The sequence below is a fragment of the Octodon degus genome, unplaced genomic scaffold (assembly GCF_000260255.1).
Source record: "Octodon degus isolate 3935 unplaced genomic scaffold, OctDeg1.0 scaffold00062, whole genome shotgun sequence".
Lineage (NCBI taxonomy): Eukaryota > Metazoa > Chordata > Mammalia > Rodentia > Octodontidae > Octodon > Octodon degus.
In genome coordinates, this window is record NW_004524638.1 from 1,878,807 (window position 1) to 1,891,538 (window position 12,732).

Sequence of the window (12,732 nt, forward strand, 5' to 3'; positions counted from 1 at the left end):
GTACCAGGAATTAAACCCGGGTCCTTGTGCTTGCCAGGCAGGCGCCTAGACTACTGAGCTGTTGTTACTGATTTTAGAAGAAAAACTTTCAACTTTGCTACCATTTAATTGTGGTGATGTCTGACCATCTGTCATGAAAGGCTTTTATCAGATTGAGATAAGGTCCTAGAATGCCTCTTTTCAAGTGTTTGTTTGTTTGTTAGTTTTGCATTTTAGGACAGGGCCTCACTGTGTAGATCAAACTCGTATATAGTGATCCTCCTATTTATAGTCTCCCAAGCGCTGGGATTACAGACGCATGCCACCACGCCTAGTCTCAGTCACCATCTCAGCTTGCCCCCAGAGTGGGGCTGGCACAGCAGGCCTGGGGATCGAACTCCTGGCCCCTCCCTCTGCCTACGCAGGTGCTTTAATCCTGTGAGCTATTTGGCCAGCCCATTTTCAAGATTTTTATCTTAAGTGAATGTTGTAGTTTTCAGAGGCTTTTCTCCATTAGTTGAGATAGTTGTGTGATTTTTTTTTTTTTTTTTTTGTCCTTGTTTATGTGATTGATGTAGTACATTTATTCCTTCTGTCTCTTTTGGAATAATTTGATCTGAAACCTGATTTGTTTGAAAGAAGCAAATTTTAATTAAAATAATTTCTCAAATAGAAATGTCTGTCAGAAATATTTAAACTTTTCTTAACTCTTAGAAAGTAAGAATTCTTGGTCATTTCGTTTTGCTCTGTTCTAGGACTGTACGAAAAGAGTATATCACTGCAAAGTACGTAGACCATAGATTCTCCAGGAAAACCTGTTCCTCTTCATCAGCTAAGCTGAATGAATTACTTGAGGCTATCAAGTCCAGGGATTTACTTGCACTAATTCAAGTCTATGCAGAAGGGGTAGAGTTGATGGAACCTCTGTTGGAATCTGGACAGGTGAGGCCTCACTAAACCATGGAATTAGAAGGAAGAAATTAGCTTAAATGATTGCTTATGTTATCTTGATATAATATAATGAGATTCATATACAGTGAGTGGGTGAACCTGTCTAAACAAGAGGAAGAGGGGGCTCTTACCTGCTAGGAGAGTGGACGGGAGCTGCGGAGTCCAGTAGGCCTGTGACTGCTGTACTTAGACTTGTCCTTCCCTTCCTAGGAGCTCGGGGAGACAGCCCTTCATCTTGCCGTCCGAACTGCAGACCAGACATCGCTCCATTTGGTCGACTTCCTTGTACAAAACTGGTATGGTTTTTGTTTTCTCTATTAAATTAACTAGACTAGGTGTGGTGGTGCACGCCTGTAATCCCAGTGCTTGGGAGGCTGTAAACAGGTGGATCACTACGAGTCTGATCTAGTAGTGAGACCCTTAACACCCTGTAGACCTTTCCCTAAAACACACACAAAAAAAAACTTCTGTTGACTTAACTGAGCATAACTTAGAAGTTATCACAGAGCAGCCATGTCATTAGCCCAGATCAAGATTCAGCAAGCTTTTTTGGCCGGGTAATAATAATTTTCAGCTTTGCAGGCCGTGAAATCTCCAGTGCCTCTGTTCACCTCCATCACTGTGGTGTGAAAGTAGCCTCAGGCCATGTGAATGAACATGACTGTGTTCCCAGAAATTAATTTACATAAAACAGGGTGGGCTAAAGATGGCTGACAGGCTGACAGGCTGTAGTCTACCGATTCCTGACCTCACTAAGTGTGAAATCCTGTCTCTTTCCAAACCTGCTGTACTAGGAAAGATTAGAGAGAGGACTTAATACTACATAGCATCCAGATTTATGAAGTTTTCCTTGTTCATAAACTCAGTGTGAGACAGCAAATGTAAACAGCTGGATCAGTGGTTAATTCAAATTAAGGACATACTGATGGGCATATAATCCTGAACGTAGCAAAGATTTGTGTTTGCTGGATTCTTTGTTGGATTACTCTGTAAGCAACAGTATATAGAGGAGCTGAAGCTATCCCAAGGAGAGTGACCAAATAGAAGGGAATCTGAATCTACATACAGAGAATGGTACCTGGACACCAGCTGGGTTGTCTAAAGGTGCAGGCCTCTTCCTTAGGGGCAACCCAGGGCAGTGAGTAAGAGCATTGGCTCCAGAGGTTGCCTGTCTTTGAGTCTCCCTTCCATCATCCCTGTCTTCATCTGCCTCTCGGTGCCTTGGTTTTTCATTGCTACAATAGAGGCTATTAATAGTACCTTGTCAGGTGGGTGTGAAGATTAAATGATTTACTGCTTGTGAAAGCTGAGCCTCAGTCAGCGCCCTGGTAGGCCATTACTCGGTACTGGCCATTACCCTCAGTTTATTTACAAATTTGGGTGTAATGTTAGAACCATCTTAACTTTCCCTTATGATAAGCCTTCAAATTTGAGTTAGTTATTAGCACAGAAAGAAGTGGTTATAAGGCCCAGCATAGTACCTGCCACCCTGTAACTTAGGAGGCTAAGGGAGGACAGTCACAAGTTCAGGGCTAGTCCATGCCACAGACATAATTTGACCCTTACTCAAGGAAGAGAATGCAGGGTAGTGGAGGGGAGAAAGAGAAAGAAGAAGGGAGGAAAAGGACAGAGGAGCTGATTATAGTAGTCTCTCCTTTACCTGTGGTTTCACTTTCTAAGGTGTCAGTTACCTGCAGTCTGCCATGGTAGGAAAGCTCCAAAAATAATTCATAATTTTTAAATACCTTCCATCACAATATACTGTGATAATTATTCTGTTTTTTTATTATTATTGTTACTTATAGTGCCTAATTTATAAATTAAACTTTATCCTTAGATATCTTATAGGAACAGTAAGATATATATAGATATAGATAGATAGATAGATAGATAGATAGATAGATAGATAGATAGATAGAGACTCTGGTACTATTCATGGTTTAAGATATCTGCAAAAGGTTTTAAAAGAACATATACTCTATGAATAAGGGAAGAACTATTGTATATATAGTTTTAAGTTGTTAAGTAAGTCATTTTTTCTGATCATATTTTTCAGTGGAAACCTGGATAAGCAAACCTCAATGGGAAACACAGTTCTGCACTACTGTAGCATGTATGGCAAGCCTGAGTGTCTGAAGCTGCTTCTCAGGAGCAAGCCCACTGTGGACATTGGTGAGAGTTTCACTAAATGTCTTCAAAACCACCTGAGAATATTTCTTCACTCAAACTCATAGTTGCATATTGTATTTGATTATTGCCCATTGCCTTTGTAAGATCTAGCCTAGATTAATAATAGAAATTTATTCCCCCCCTATTTTAGTGAACCAAGCTGGAGAAACTGCCTTGGACATAGCAAAGAGACTGAAAGCTACCCAGTGTGAAGATCTGGTAAGCAAAATTGGAAGGGGAAGTTTATTAAATATCAGTTGTTTTTAAAATGTCATTTTGGGGGGAAAATGTCATTTTTGAGAAGCTGGAATTGGAAATAAAAGGAGCAGATTCATGTTGGTAAACATTGTCTAAAGAAATGTACCCAGCACTGAGAGAGAGAGATTTAAATTTAATTTATGTATTTTTCATACGGCTGGCCCTTACGCCGCAAAGCTATCTCCCCAGCTCTACTAAGCTGTGTTGAAGAAGTGGTAGAATAGCAGGTCTGCCATCCACGTGGGTTTTAAGCATAGTTAGTACAGGGACACTGAAAGGCACTGGAGAGGTGGCGTCATTGCCGTATGCGATTACAGATTGAGGTCCTATTTTTGATTTGTCAGACCATTAGGCTTTCTCTGCAGCAACAGTGAAAAATTATTTGAGAAACCACTTTGAAAAATTAGGCAAGGAAAGCTCAGAGCGTAATGATTTTCAAAATGTTAAACATGCTTTTCTCCTAACTGTTCCCCATTCTTTCTTGCGCATTCTCTATTTTTACTTCATGAGTTCTTGCTTAATAATCTTAGTCTGTTGATAACACATACCACACTATGGGTGAGTTATAAAAGAAGAGGTTTATTTTGACTCATATCTCTGGTTCATGGCCTCCTCCGTGCCATGAGAGACAGGGAGCACGCATGCCTCTTTGTGTGTGTGCGGGCGGGGGGGGTCCGACCTCCATCCCCCTTCTCCAAGGCTACCAGTGTTCGGTCAAGGAGGCTTTACCCCATGGCCTTATCTAATCCTTACACCCCAAAGTCCTCCCCTCCAAACACCATCGTCAGACTAAATTCCCACTCAGTCCTTCACAGTGGGTATTAAATATTACATGAGTTTTAGAGGGGACGAACTGCAATCAAAGGCTAATGCCTAGAAGAAATAAGAGGGAAAAAGTTACATTCCCTCCGATGTATGATGAGTGCCAGATTCCAGACCTAGTGGTTGAATTTCTTTTACTCTTAAATGACTCCTCTGAGATCCAGGCATGGCGATACACACCTGTAATCCCAGCACTCAAGAGGCTGGAGCAGGAGGTCATGAATTAGAGGCCAACCTCTACTCCATAGGGAGTTCAAGAACAGCCTCAATTGGGCCAGGGAGACAGCTCAGTGGCATGAGGGCCTGAGTGGTGTGTGCAGGGTCCTAGGTTCCATCCCCAGTACAGGAAAAAAAAAGACCAGTCTCAACTAAAGAGTGAGATCCTTTGTCAAAAAGTAAGAATCCTTAGAGACAGGTTATCCCTGCCTGCATTTTATAAGTAAGAAAAAGACTACGACAATAGTGGTGACCCTGTGGCACACATACCACAGTGCTTTTATCATTGAAAGCTCTAAAAGTTTTGCCATCACTGGCCTAGACCCTACCTCTGAAACTTGACAGACTCCTAAATTTGTTTGGAATTCCAGCCAGGAATTTGCAGTTATGAAAATTCTGTTTTAGTTTTTTGGGGGTTGGGTAGGTTGGGTTAGGTCAGACTTGTTCAATTTTTGAGACGGAGCCTCCTCCGTGTAATTCAGGCTGGCCTTGAACTCACTGCAGTGCAGGCTGGCCTCCAACTCACACTGATCTTCCGCCTCAGCCTTCCAGATACCAGGAGTAGAGATGTGTGCCACCAACACTCATTTTCATATTGAGAAAGCTTTTGATTTTAAAGAAAAATAAAGATATCAAAATAAGAAGGACTGTGCCTAGTAGCCTAACTTGTCTTAATCAGTGTTGCATACAAAAAGAACATCTGCTGCTGATTCACTTGAAAACAGAAATAAACTGGGATTTGGTCAGTGTTTGTGTAATGCCCGGGTGTCTAAAATGTTTGGCATTTTGTTTAAAATGTTATACTCTTGCTGTCACTTCTAGCTTTCCCAAGCTAAAGCTGGCAAGTTCAACCCACACGTCCATGTTGAATATGAGTGGAACCTTCGACAGGAGGAGATGGATGAAAGTGATGACGATCTAGATGACAAAGTAAGTACGTGGCTGCCCTGAGTTCCCTGCCTCCTCCCAGTTTCTTTGCATTGTGCCAGGAGCCATTTCATCTTGTGACCTGGCGTACCAAGCACCATTCTTGATGCTGAACCACCAGTCCCTGCTCGAGACCTCGACAGCTGTCCTAGTCAGTGTTCTCCAGAGAAACAACAAGTAGCGTAGAAGGACACGGAGAGATTTATGTTAAGGCTGTGAGTGGTGCAGGTCTGGGCAAGAGGTGATACAGAACTGAGGTTGAAGGCAGTCTCGAAGCACAATTCTTTGCTTTTCCCTTGAGCCCTCCAACTCACTGGATCAGGCCTGCTCCCGTGGAGGGTGGTACAAAAATCTTCTCATTCTAATGGTCAGTCACATCTTAGAATACAATGTAGTCTGGGGATCTAGCTTAGTGATCGACCACAGGCTCTAGGATGATCGATACAGGCTCTAGCATGCACAGGCTCTAGGTTCAGTCCTCAACTCTGCCCGCCCCACACACCCCCACCACCACTCCACTGCCCCCCAAAAATGTTGTAACATCAACTTTGGTATTTGATCAAACACTGGGATACCATAAACTAGATATGCTAACATATTAATTGACTTGCAAAGCAACAATTAATAAACACTAAAAATTGCTTTTAGGAAGTGTTTAACTATGGACAAGGCTGTGTTGAACACTTGTGTTATTTCAGTCCATCTTTACCAAATGTGCATAAAGGACACTGGTATGGTCAGCACTGTACGGAAGAGAAAAGTTAAAGAATTAAGTAACTCATGCAAATTCTCATCACTAGTAAAGACAGTCTCATGAATTAAGTTTTCTGCCACTCTTTTAGAGGTAGTTCTTAATTCATGAGACTGTCTTTACTAGAGATGAGAATTTACATGGGTTACTAAATTCTTTAACTTTTCTCTTCCGTACAGTGCTGACCATACCAATATGTCCGCGCAGTGCCTGGGGTTCCAGTTGGCTTGGGGCCTCTTGGCCAGCTGAGTGGACGTTGACACTGTGTCTGCACATGAACGCCACACACTGCAGAGGCGGTTGCAGATGTTTGGGAGTTGAAAGAGTCAGGTGGATTCACGGGTGTGTGACTCATCAGCATATCTGTGAGCCCTCAGAGCCATGGTAGGAGTGAGCTGCCTTTCCAAGAGGGTATAAGTTAGAGTGCTGAAGACTGAGAACTTCAGCATTGGAGGACTGAGCAGAGAAAGAACTTTATGTCGCATGTTACAGATGGATGGGAATGCTGTTGGAATGTGGGTGAAAAGTGTCCTGCACAGGGCAGGTATTTGTTAATGAAAGGCTAAATCTGACTATAACCTTACACTGCGCTTCTCTGAGTACTCTGAGGATCCCTAGCCAGTTCTGAATAGGTGATTGCTGGGGCATGGAAGCGTCGTCCCATGCACTGTGTCACTGCCATGGGGTGCTTGTGGTGGCTGACCTCAGACTGCGCACAGAGCTTCAGGAATCCAGCTGACCGCCAGATCCGAGCCTGCGGAGGTCTTCATACACCTCAGGGCTAGTCCTCAGTTATTATTTCATCCACTGTTATTTCATCTACCAGCCAAGTCCTGTCAAGAAAGAGCGCTCGCCCAGACCTCAGAGCTTCTGCCACTCCTCAAGCATCTCCCCGCAAGACAAGCTGGCACTGCCCGGTTTCAGCACTCCACGGGACAAGCAGCGGCTCTCCTACGGAGCCTTCACCAACCAGATGTTCGTCTCCACAAGCACAGACTCGCCCACGTCACCAACTGCAGAGGCTCCCCCGCTGCCCCCTCGGAACGCCGGGAAAGGTATGGGCTTGGAAAGGGCTTTGCAGCTCCATCCTCGGAGCTGGCAGCCCCTCCAGCTTTGGGCTCAGAACTGAAGGTGTGTTTGAGTGGCACCATGTGGAACGTATTGTCAAGTACGGTGTGAAACAGGTACAAGCAGCAAGAAGGGCAGTGTTGCTGTGTACACACCATACGTTATCTTGTGATAGCTCCACAGTAGTCCGTGTGCTTTATGTCCATTTTACAGGACAGGAAACCAAGGCTCAAACAAATAGAACCGTTCTCCCATGGCCGCACAGCTGCTGCGTGATAGAAGAGAGATACGGTCTTTAAGATCTGCGTGGCTCCAAAACCTGTGTTGTGTGTAACACGGGGTAGAATTTCAATGCTTTGAAATACTACTTTTCTCTACACTGCGTACCTCTGTGTGAAGGTGCTAGTAGTAGTAATGATGGCTAACAGTTGGGGACCACTTTTCGTCCATGAGGGCCTAAGCCAAGCGTTCTCATTCTGTGATCTCAAGAGGTAGGTCCTGGCATGGTGTAGATGCGGGGACTGTGGTTCAGAGATACCAAGGAACTGGCCTAAGGCTCTCAGCTGCTTGGGACTCTAGCCTGTCGCCTGCACTCTGCCCTGAAAACTGCTTTTCTCTGGAGGGGAGTTTCCCCTGGAAAGAGCGTGGAGCTCAGCTTTCACACACCTACCACACTGTTCTGCAGCACCAAGGCCCTCGTCCTGTACACTCTTTGGACAGATTGTTCATACCTGAGTAGGGACAAGATAAGGCACAGAAATGCCAGCATATGAAGTCGTGGAGATAGCTGACAGGTTCCCTGAGCTGCAGCTTCAAGTGTGGTCTTTGCCAGTAAATGAAAATGCAGGGTGCTCCGTGTGTGCTCAGCCCGTGCTAGCACAGAGCTTGAGAGCCTCTCGGTGCACAATGCCGTGCCTATTTGAATAATCACACTGGGGCTATTTTCTGGGGAATGTGAGCTTTATACAAAGTGGTGTTTTTTCAGAGCTTATTCTTCATTGAAATCATGTTATAAATGGAAGCTGTGTTCTTACAGAGACCCCAAATGGCCTCATGCATCATAAAATAATGAAAATTAAACTAAGGCTTTGGCCTAAGCAGCTCTCTCTCATCCAAGATGACCAGTAGCACATGTAGCCAAAGATTTGCCCTGCTGGTGTTTCCCACCATTCCGCGCCTTGTATTGGAACATACTTTTTAAAATCATGCACACATCAAGCTGCACCACTAGCGTGCTGAGTGCTGTGCTGCTGTTTGCCTGGGAAGTCAGACCGTCCAGGGTAGCCACCTGATGAAGCAGAGGTGCGCTCTGTGTGCCCTGAAGGGGGCTGCGGAAAGCTCCCAGACCAAATAAGGGGTAGAAGAGGCGACTGAAAGATTTCCCTTCTCCTTATTGTGGTTATAGACATGATACAATGGCCTGTCCAGACAAGATGCCTCTCTGTATCTGTTCAGAGAGTTTCCATGTCATCAGGCATCTGCCACTTGGGCTGCAGGAGAAACTGGCACCAGTCCTGGGGACTGACACGCACTTCCTTCTTCCCCTTCTGTGATTTTATTTCAGGGGGACACAGAACCACATAAGATACCCTTTTGGGCTCAGTGCCAAGCATACCTCTGCTGCCTTGAATAAACTCTAGCTCTTTACCAAAGACCCAGAAAACAAAGACTAAATTTATTCAGTGATTCAGCTGCTGAAACAAGAGCTTAGAGACTTGGCCATACCAACTGTGGTCAACTAAGGATAGACTGTTTATCCTGCCCCTTAAAAAGATAGCCCATAATTGAAAATAGAAATCCCTCCCTACTACACTGAGTGTCCCTCCTGGCTGCTCCCAGTGGCACATCAGGTTCAGAGACTTTGTCTGCCTACTGGTAAGACATGAGGGAGCAGCCTTCTTATGACTTATAAGGGACATGGCTACCTTGACTCATGTCATTGCATTTGAAAAACTAGTAATGTTTAGAATGGAGCTACTAGAAACATTGTTAAAGATCAGCTGATGCTTATGCAGAGATAGTTCTTTTTTGTGGGCCCTACATTTATTCCTCTTCATTCTGCAAATAGAACCATTTGCACGAGAACCATTTCTCCATGGCCTGGAAAGCCGAGCCATGGTCCCTCTTCACAACTGTGAATTTAGGTGGTATTTTCCGCTGAAGCAGAAGCTTGCTCATGGCAAAGTCCCCACATACAGGGGAGCTCAATATTAAGGATTCTTTTGAACCCTACTTAGGAATATTTTCAAGAAACTCAGCACTTCGTTAAAATTCAGGAAATTTTAGCCTCAATTACCACAAGGCAAAGCCTCCTTGTGGTTGAGCAGAGCTCCAATCTCAACACGATTCAGAATTCTGTATTCTCAGCTTAGGAACACTGTGCTGCCTGACTTCTCTTCAGAGCTGAGTTCCAGAGAGAGTAACTGAAGGTTAGAAGTGCTTCAGGCTTGCCACGATTTGTCTGTCATTGATAAGTTAAAATAACCTTAGGACTGGGGGGGGGGGGTTAGCACCAATAGAATGCTGAAAGATGAACACAGTCTGCATCCCTCTATGCAGATAAAGACACTAAACCCTAGTAGGCTCAGGGCGTCTGCTTCAGGTGTCACAGTGCTGGAGTAGCATAGAAAATGAGAAGCGGCCTCACAGTCTGTCACACCAAATCTTCTAGTTCCTTCTTGGCTGAGTTGAAGAAGGTGCCTCGGCTTTCTCTTGCCTGCCTTGTGGGGTTGTCATCAGAATCCAGCAAAATGGGCTGTGGAGAAAGCATTGTGTGAAATGCAAGCCTCTGCACTAAAGAACTTCAGTGACTGTCCATGTGTCCACAGTGTGGAAGAACATGAGGGACAGGCACCCTACCACAGTACTCACCGCACAGAATGGGCCTTTATAAAGACACACGTTGTTTGTTTTTGTTTGATGGATTGGTTTGATTTAATTGAGATTTTAAATAATTTAAAACTTTAGAATTCTGGCTTTCCTCTGTTGTTCAGCTTCATACTTTTTGAGTAACAATAACAGAAACTTGCACCTGACAGTCACTGTCTCACAGTGTTACAGAGGCTGAATGAGAAGCATGAGACACCTGGCACTTAGTGCCCCACTGGGGATCCCACTGCAGGCCTCATGCGTCTGCAGCTTCTCATCCTTTAAGAAGGGAATCCTTTAAGGAATAGGCACTACCACACTGATGTTGCCCAAGTCTGCTAAATTAAGAGGTGCTCCAAGTAGCGAGGGCCAGCGATGTGTAAGTCCTTATCTCAAAGGACTTGTAAAGTAAATGAGGGATAGATCTGACTCAGAAGGGATCATTTACCTTGAAGGACTAACTTTCGCCAGGCTTGATGGTGTGTGCGTATCCTCTCAGCACTTGGCAGGCTGAGGTAGAAGCGTTGCTCGAGTTAAAAGCCAGTCTGGGCTATGTAGTGAGACTAGCCTGAACTATCTAGTGAGACTCTGTATTTAAAGGGGGGTGAGGGGCAGGGGCCTAACTTGCCAGGCTCTTAGGACCTGGTGCAGCTGGTGTGTTCATCACAGCTCATTATGTGAGGCCCCTGGAATTGGGCTTTGTAGAGCCCTTTGCACAACATGTGAATACTTGCAAGCATTAACCGGGCATTTCATACACATTTGCTGTAGTGCAGACCTCCAGCCTCAGATAGGTTCTAGCTTTAGTTTGATAAACCAGCAGACACCCTGCACAGAAGCAACACAGCGCTGGCACACTGCAGGCCCCGGTAGATGCAGCCGGGGAAGGACTTCAAACTTCTTTTCTCTTCTTTCAAAAAGCTTCCTTTCCCTTGCCCCAGAAGAGACTGATTCCTTCTCCCATAAGGGCCAGTTCTGCACTTGCATGTCTCTGCCTTACACTTAGCAATAGGCTGCTTCAGGGTCTTCATCTGAGAAATAAGCACTGGGGGGTCTACCTGGTTGGATCCCTGCTTAGAGAATTTGGAATGAAGTTTGTAGAGTAGTGAACACAGAGCATTCAGCAGCTGTGACTTGGCGCCATCCCATTGTCTGTCTTCAGGCCGATAGATATCCCAGGAGTGAGAATAGAGATGGGAGAAGTGCTCCTGCTGTCCTGGAGCTGGCCTGTGTGGCCATAAACAGTCAGACAGCCCCTGGCCCACTGAGCGGTGCTGCTGGAAGAGCAGGGAAGGAGGAGTGTGGCTCAGTGTCACAGAGAGAGCCCAGGGAGTATTCAGTCTGCTCTCGTGCTAAAGAACACTTCTTAAGGGCAGGCTGGGAAGGAGCTGTCTCGGCACGCAGAGTATGGTGCTCCTTGGTGTCAGTGCTTATTGAATGCATGAACAACAACAGAAAGAATCGAATCGGAGCATGTCCCAAAAATAGGTGGTCAGAGTAAGGTGGGGGCATGCATAGAACTAAACCAGATGTGCTGGGGGTGTGAGAGTTGACTTGCTGAAAGTCTCTGTGTGAAGTGTTTGTGGCAGTTGTCCCCAGGTGCAGCTGTGTGCGCATTTTATGCGGCATTTCTCAGCTTCCCCCAGGGCCTGTAGCAGGAGGCCAGAGGACAGAGATGAATAGAAAAGAACACATCTCAGCTTATTGCAGCAGCCTGCCATTAGGAAAGTGACTGCAGGGTGATTCACACTTGGGAGATAGTTTCCAGTTGGCACTAATTATTGATATATTGATGACTTTAAGGTTTCCAAGTGTTTTTTAATTTCAGGCAAAGAATTGACTGCTTTGAGTCATAGCTTCTCATGGACTGTCGTCTGTGCTTCGTACTGGATTTGTGCTTGGCGTGTTTTCATTTGTTTGCCTTTGTCAGTTTTTCTCAGTGCTTTTCAACATATTGCACAAGACTCACCAGTGTTGGCTGAGAGCATTGTCTGTGATTTTTGCCCTCAGTGTGGCCACTGACTCAGGCCCTCTAATTGAGTGGCCTGAAGAAGGGGAAGCAGAAAATCCTTGTTGTGCTCCTTCAGTTCAGGGATGTATGAGTAACTGTTAAAGAACCAATCCTACATCCTTGAATCCACAACTTTTCTCTCAATTATCTGTGCCACAGAGAGAGATCAAAGGACAGATGAACAGCTAGTGCTGTTTTCTGCGAAGATGCGCTGCCAGAGCAGTGTCCTGCGGGGCTCCGGCCTGCCTTGCTGGACTCCTGGCCAGTTCCGCAGCTGACTTAGCCACTGCCCCTCTCTGTGCCCGTTTCCCCATAAACATGGATGGAGATAGCAGCTCCTTCCTTCCACGTGGAGCCTTTTTCTGCATAAATACAGAGTATGTTTTATCACCTTTAAGAATAGTTAACATGAACTTTCTCTTCCTTTAAGCTCTATGCTATAAAAACTATGATTAGTTAGATAGGAATAAATTCAAGAAATCTGTTGCATAGTGGTGGGGTGACTAGTTAATAATAATGTATTCTGAAAAATTCCTGAGTATGGCCTATAAGTGTTTTCACCACAAATAAATAAATATGAGGTAGTGCATGTAAATTAGCTCAATTCAGTCATTTCATAGTATATACACATTTAGGAACCACATGTTATATGAAATAAATATATGCAGTACTAATCTGGCAATTTTAAATTTAGGAAAAGCATTAGAAAATG

General features: G+C 44.8%; 1 protein-coding gene and 1 long non-coding RNA gene across 2 annotated transcripts in view; both read left to right on the forward strand.

The window, feature by feature from the left end:
• The window catches only part of Asap1 (ArfGAP with SH3 domain, ankyrin repeat and PH domain 1), a 393,896-nt gene that overhangs the window by 350,184 nt on the left and 30,980 nt on the right, over positions 1-12,732 (forward strand). Inside the window, exons 17-22 of the mRNA XM_023718810.1 lie at positions 735-921; positions 1,141-1,226; positions 2,987-3,102; positions 3,251-3,318; positions 5,218-5,325; positions 6,900-7,128. Coding sequence (XP_023574578.1) covers positions 735-921; positions 1,141-1,226; positions 2,987-3,102; positions 3,251-3,318; positions 5,218-5,325; positions 6,900-7,128 — 794 coding nt within the window. The remainder of the gene's footprint in view (positions 1-734; positions 922-1,140; positions 1,227-2,986; positions 3,103-3,250; positions 3,319-5,217; positions 5,326-6,899; positions 7,129-12,732) is intronic.
• The window catches only part of LOC111817571, a 6,806-nt gene continuing 3,053 nt past the window's right edge, over positions 8,980-12,732 (forward strand). Inside the window, exon 1 of the long non-coding RNA XR_002821734.1 lies at positions 8,980-8,991. This is a non-coding gene — a long non-coding RNA (uncharacterized LOC111817571). The remainder of the gene's footprint in view (positions 8,992-12,732) is intronic.